We start from the raw sequence: 6776 nt of genomic DNA, 5'->3' as shown, positions 1-6776 counted from the left end.
TTTTGGGGGGCTCCAAAATCACTGTGGATGGTGATTGCAGCCATGAAATTAAAAGATGCTTACTCCTTGGAAGGAAAGTTATGGCCAACCTAGATAGCATATTCAAAAGCAGAGACATTACTTTGCCAACAAAGGTCCGTCTAGTCAAGGCTATGGTTTTTCCAGTAGTCACATATGGATGTGAGAGTTGGACTATAAAGAAAGCTGAGTGCCGAAGAACTGGTGCTTTTGAACTGTGGTGTTGGAGAAGACTCTTGAGAGTCCATTGGACTGCAAGGAGATCCAACCAGTGTATCCTAAAGGAGATCAGTCCTGGGTTTTCATTGGAAGGACTGATGTTGAAGCTGAAACTCCAATATTTTGGCCACCTCATGCGAAGAGCTGACTCATTTGAAAAGACCTGATGTTGGAAAAGATTGAGGGCAGGAGGAGAAGGGGATGACAGAGGATGAGATGGTTGGATGGCATCACCGATTCAGTGGTCAAGTTTGGGTAAACACTGAGGGTCAGTGATGGACAGGGAGGCCTGGCATGCTGTGGTTCATGGGATAACAAAGAGTTGGCCACGACTGAGTGACTGAACTGAACTCCTTTTCTGCCTTGTGTTTTTGAAGTATAGCTGATTTACAATATTTCATTAGTTTCAGATGTACAGCAAAGTGATGATTTGGAGATACACACACATATACACTTGTTTTTAAATTTTAAAATTTATTTTTGCTGTATTGGGCTTTGTTGGTTCATGAGCTTTTCTCTACTTGCCATGAGTGTGAGTTACTGTTTATTGAAGTGCTAGGGTTTCTCATTGTGGTTGCTTTGCTTACCACGGAGCACCAGCTCTAGGGCATGTGGGCTTCAGTAGTTGCAGCACATCGGCTCCATAGTTACGGCTCTCAGTGCTCTGCAGCATGTGGAATCTTCCAGGATCAGGTATCAAACCCGTGTCTCCTGCACTGGTGGGAAGATTCTTTTTACTGAGCCTCCAGAGAAGCCCCTACACTCTTTTTGAAAAATTCTTTTTCATTATAGCTTATTACAAGATATTGCATATCATTTCCTGTGCTACACAGTAAAACTTTTATTATCTACTTTATATAGTGTGCATATATATGCTTTGGTAGTGAGCATCTGTTAATTCCATACTCCCAATTTATTCCTCCCCTCTTCCCCTTTGGTAACCATAAATTTGTCTTCCATTTGTGAGTCTGTTTCTGTTTAGTAAATAGATCAATTTCTACTATTTTTTAGAAGCTATATATGTGATAGCATACAATATTTGTCTATATCTGACTTATTTCACTTAGCTTAATAATCTCTACATCCATCCATGTGGCTATAAATGTCAGTTTCACTCTTTTTTAAATGACTAATATTTCACTACATGTATATGTGTGTGTATATGTATCACATATTCTTTATCTGTTCATCCGTTGATAGACACTTAGGTTGCTTCCATATCTTGGCTATTGTAAATAGTGCTGCTATGAACACTGGGGTGCATGTATCTTTTCCAATTAGAGTTTTTATTTCTGGATATATGCCCAGGAATGGAACTGCTGGATCATATGGTAACTTCATTTTCAGTTTTTTAAGGAGCTTCCCATAGTGACTGCACCAATTTACATTCCCACCAACATAAAAGGGTTCCCTTTTCATCACACTCTCTTCAGCATTTATTTGTAGACTTTTTGAAGATGGCCTTTCTCACTGGAATGAGGTGATACCTCATTATAGTTTTAATCTGCATTTCTCTAATAATTAGCAATGCTGAGCATATTTTCATGTGTCTGCTAGCCATCTGTATGTCATTTGGAGAAATGTCTATTTAGGTCTTCTGCCCATTTTTTGGTTCTTTTTTTTATTATTGCATTTATTTATTTTTTGTTGCACTGGGTCTTCGTTGCTTTGCATGGGCTTTCTCTAGTGGTGGCAAGTGGGTGCTACTCTTTGTTGTAGGGCATGTACTTATTGCAGTGGCTGCTCTTGTTGTGGATCACCAACTCTAGACATTCAGATTTCAGTAGTTGTAGCACACGGGCTCAGTAGTTGCAACACATGGGCTTTAGGGGACACAGACTCCAGTAGTTACAGCTCCAGGGCCTGGCAGTTGTAGCTCAGAGGCTCTAGAGCACAGGCTCAGTAGCTGTGGTGCACAGGCTTAGTTGTTATGTGGCATGTGGAATCTTCCTGGACCAGGGATCAAACCCATGTCCCCTGCATTGGCAGGCAGATTCTTATCCACTGTGCCACTGAGGAAGTTCCTTCTGCCCATTTTTAAATTTTTTTCCATCAATGAGTTGTATAAACTGTTAATATATTTTGGAAATTAAGCCCTTGTGGGTTACATTGTTTGCAAACAGTTTCTCCCATTAACTGTCTTTTTGTTTATGATTTTGTTTGATGTGTAAAAATTTCTATGTTTGATTGGGTCCTATTTGTTTATTTTTTCTTTTATTTCTATTGCTTTGGGAGACTGAGCTAAGGAAATACTGCTACAGTTTATGTAAGAGGCTATCTGCCTATGCTCTCTTCTAGAAGTTTATGGTGTCATGTCTTATACTTAAGTCTTTAAATCATTTTGAGTTTATTTTAGTGTATGCTGTGAGGGGGTGATCTAACTTCATTGATCCACATGTGGCTGTCCAGTTTTCCCAACACCACTTGCTAAAGAGATTGTTTTTTCACCATTGTACATTCTTGCCTCCTTTGTTCACAAGTAATTGACCACAGTATGTGTGGATTCACCTCAGGGCTTTTTTTTCTGTTCCACTGATTAATATGTCTGTTTTTGTCTCAATACCACACTGTTTTGATTACTGTAGCTTTGTAGTATTGTCTGAAGTCTGGAAGGATTATGCCACCCGCTTTGTTCCACTTCCTCATGATTGCTTTGGCAATTACTGGTCTTTTCTGATTCCATATAAATTTTAGGATTATTTGTTCTAGCTCTATGAAAAATGTTATGGGTAATTTGATAGGGATTACATTAAATCTGTAGATTGCTTTGGGTAGTCCAGCCATTTTAACTGTATTAATTCTTCCAATCCAAGAGCATAGATTTTTTTCCATTTCCTTGAATTCTCTGTAATTTCCAATTTTTATAGTTCTAAACATGTATCTTTTACCCCCTTGATTACTACATTTACAACTATTTTCTTTTTTCATGCAATTTTAAAGAGAATTTTAACTTACTCTTTCTGGTATTTCATTGCTAGTGTAAAGAAATGCAACAGGTTTCCATATATTACTCTTTTATCCTGCTCTCTTGATGAACTCAGTTAACAGTTCTCATAGTTTTTATGTGGAGTTTTTAGGGTTTTCTAGATAGAGTATCAGGCATCTGTATCAAATGACAAGTTTTACCCCTTCCCTTCCAACTTGGATGCCTTTTATTTCTTTTTCTTCTCTGACTTATATGGCTAGGACTTCCAATACAATGTTGAATAGTAATGGTGAGAATGGGCATCCTTGTCTTATTCCATAATTTACCAGGAAGACTTTCAGCTTTTCACCATTTGGTATTTTGTAGGCTGTGGGCTTGTCCCAAATGGCTTTTTATTATGTTGAGGTATGTTCTCTCTATACTGACTTTAGGAAGAGTTTTTATCAGGAATAAATGTTAATTTTTGTTGTTGTTGAATTTTATCAAATTAAAAAAAAATTTTTAATTAAAAAAATTTTTATCAAATTTTTTTCTCCATTTGTAGAGATGATCATGTGATTTTTGCCTTTTTCTGTTAATGGGGTATATCAAATTAATTGATTTGCATATGTTGAACATCCTGGTGACCCTGGAATGAAACCCACTTGATCACAGAGCATGATCCCTTTTATATGTTGTTGGATTCAGTTTGCTAAAATTTTGTTGAGGATTTTTACATCTATATTCATCAAAAATATTGTCCTGTAATTTTCTTTTTTGGTAGTGTCTTTGTCTGGCTTTGGTATCAGGGTGATGGTGGCTTGACACAATGATTTTGGGAGAGCTCCCTCCTCTTCAACCTTTTGGAAGAGTTTGAGAAGAAAAGATATAAGTTTTATTTGGTGGAATTGCCCAGTGAGGCCATCCAGTCTTGGACTGTTGGTGGAATGAGTTTTTAAATCACAAATTCTACTTTATTTCTAGTGATTGGTCTGTTCAAATTATCAATTTCATCTTGATTCAGTTTTGATGGGATGTATGTTTCTAGAAATGTGTTCATGTCTTCTAGGTTGTCCAATTTGTTGGCATATAACCATTCACAGCATTCTCTTATCTGTCTCTTATGGTCGCGCGTGTGTGTGTGTGTGCGCGCGTGCTTCTAATTTTAATTTCAAGTTCTAGTTTAATTTAATTCTAATTTCAAGTTCTTTCCAAAAACAAGGGCCCAGGAAATCCCAGGTTCAATATGCTCCTAGGCTTGGTCCACTGCTGTCTTGTATTCACAGGTAGGTGTTTATTCACCAACAGTAAAGCCCAGGATAGATGTGATAAAACAGGACTTCCTTCTTCATTGCATGAGCCCTTCGGTGGTTTCAGAGGTGGACAGTGGTTATCAGAGAAAACACACAGGAACTTTTCCTTGGAACTGAGGTGGGATGAAAGTGTCTGTTGTGAACATCACTGTTTTCCCTGACCCATTGCCACAAGTTTCTGAAGATACATTCTAGCAGAAAACAATCTTCCTTGAAGATACTGAGTGAAAATTTCATAAAACAAAAACACACACTTCCAGTGCACTCTGTCTTCAGGTACACTGGGTTTAGTTCAGCTGCCAGATGAGCTGATTGATGGGTTCACCTCAATAGCTAGGTGAGCCTACTTCCTTGATGAAACCCACTCAAGTCTTTGTAGTGTGATCAGCCACTAAGAGTTGGAAAGGGTGCAGGAACCCTGCGATCACCTGGAAATTCTTCCCTGGGAAGGCAATTTCATGAATGAGGTCTTCTAAACAAATAACATCAAACTTCCCCAGGTGCTTCTCAATCACTATGTTGTCTGTCAGAGGGATGACCTTGTTCTTGACCTTGGCTTGTCCACGTTTCAAGATGAGTTCCTGAACAGACTTCAGATTTGGAAATCCCCAAGTTACATAAGGTTCCACAATACAAAGCGTCTTTATGGTTTGAGGGGTCACTTTCATAAAGACATCACCAAAAATCTTATTCAAGCAAAGTCTTGCAATTGTCCTCTGCACCAGAGAACTCACCCCATTAATCCTTTCAATATGCACAACAAAGGCCAAGGAATGTTTGTCTGGCACTTCCAAGCCACAGGGTTTCACTTTTAGCCATCTGAGTTGCACCTTGTCCCATAGTTGCTGCCAGGAATCATGCATGAACCACTCTAGTCACTTAAACTTGATCTCTTTTTGTTTCCTCTGCTCCTTCCTTTGCAAAAGTGCCTGTTTTGCCTGGGTGGCTTTGAGGGCCTGATAAGCCTTCTTCTTCAGGAGAGTCTCTGGAACCAAAGGGATCTTTCTTCTTGGCTCTTCCTCCACCATTTTTCCAATGCTGCAGCTACTACTCATGTCTCTCTTGTGGTTTTAAATGAGCATTTTATAGGATTCCACTTTGTCTCCTTTCCTAGTCCATAAGCTATAGTTCATATTTTGATTTTTTATTGGTTTTATTAGAGTTTTGAAACTCTAATAAAGTTAGAGTTTACTTTCAAATAACACTATTCCACTTCCTATGTAGGATACCTCATAATAACAAAATAATTCTAATTTCTCCCTCCTATCCTTTGTTTCACTGCTGTTATTCATTTCACTTATCCCTGGGTTGGGAAGATCCCCAGGAGAAGGAAATGGCAACCCACTCCAGTGTTCTTGCCTGGAAAATCCCATGGACTTCTCTTCCAGAGAAGCCTGGAAGGCTAAAGTCCATGGGGTTACAAGAGTCAGACATGACTTAAGCGACTAAAACAAAACAAACATATATGAGAATGCTGTGCTGTGCTGAGTTGTGTTTGACATTTTGTGACCCCACGAACTGAAGCTAGCCAGGCTCCTCTGTCCATGGAATTTTCTAGGCAAGAATACTGGAGTGGGTTGTCATTTCCTATGCCAACATATGAGAATACTTAAACATATATGTAGGCTTCCCAGGTGGCACTAGTGATAAAGAATCCACCTGCCAATGTAGAAGATGTAAGAGACACAAGTTGAATCCCTGGGTCAGGAAGATCCCCTGGAGTAGGAAATGGCAACCCACTCCAATACTCTAGCCTGGAAAATTCCATGGACAGAGGAGCCTGATGGTCTACAGTCCATAGGGCCACAAAGAGTTGGACATGATGGAGCAACTTAGTATACACACACACAAGCATATACATACATAGATAAGACATATACATAACTGAATATATTACTGGTATTATTTTTAACACAGTGCTGTGAGCTCAATTAAGAATAAAGTAAATAAAAGTTATTTTATCTTCACTTTTTCCTTCTTTGATATTCTTCCTTTCTTTATGTAGATCTGAGTTTCTGAACTGTATTACTTTCCTTGTCTCTAATGAATTTCTCTCTATTTTCGGCAAGGCTGGTCTACAGGCCACAAACTCTCAATTTTTGTCAATTTTCCCTTCAGTTTTGAAGGTAATTTCACATAAGACAGAATTCTACATTGGTGGTGTTTTTTTCTCCCAACAGTTTTGATATTTCAGTCCACACCACAGTCTTCGTGTTTATGTGGCTTCTGAGGAGGTGTTGGATGTAATTATTTTGTTCCTTTATAGGTAAGATTTTTTTTAACTCTGTCCTATTTCGGGTTTGTTTTTTTTTTTTTAGTCT

The 6776-nt window shown here is 38.5% G+C and overlaps 2 protein-coding genes across 2 annotated transcripts in view; both read right to left on the bottom strand.

Annotated features, from left to right (window-relative positions):
• LOC105002427 overlaps positions 1-6776 on the bottom strand; it is a 175671-nt gene that overhangs the window by 160242 nt on the left and 8653 nt on the right. The gene's annotated exons all lie outside the window — the stretch shown is intronic.
• LOC105002402 (60S ribosomal protein L7-like 1) lies at positions 4740-5811 on the bottom strand. Its single transcript, XM_010858984.1, has one exon. The coding sequence runs from the start codon at positions 5316-5318 to the stop codon at positions 4821-4823; it is 498 nt and encodes a 165-aa protein (XP_010857286.1). The 5' UTR covers positions 5319-5811; the 3' UTR covers positions 4740-4820.

Source organism: Bison bison, unplaced genomic scaffold (assembly GCF_000754665.1).
Source record: "Bison bison bison isolate TAMUID 2011002044 unplaced genomic scaffold, Bison_UMD1.0 scf7180017864452, whole genome shotgun sequence".
Lineage (NCBI taxonomy): Eukaryota > Metazoa > Chordata > Mammalia > Artiodactyla > Bovidae > Bison > Bison bison.
The sequence above is the reverse complement of the archived record's forward strand: the minus strand, read 5'-3'. Positions and strand labels throughout refer to the sequence as shown.

Coding starts and splice junctions, on each gene's coding strand:
- LOC105002402 (XM_010858984.1), bottom strand. CDS start 5,318: ATGCATGATTCCTGGCAGCAACTATGGGACAAGGTGCAACTCAGATGG.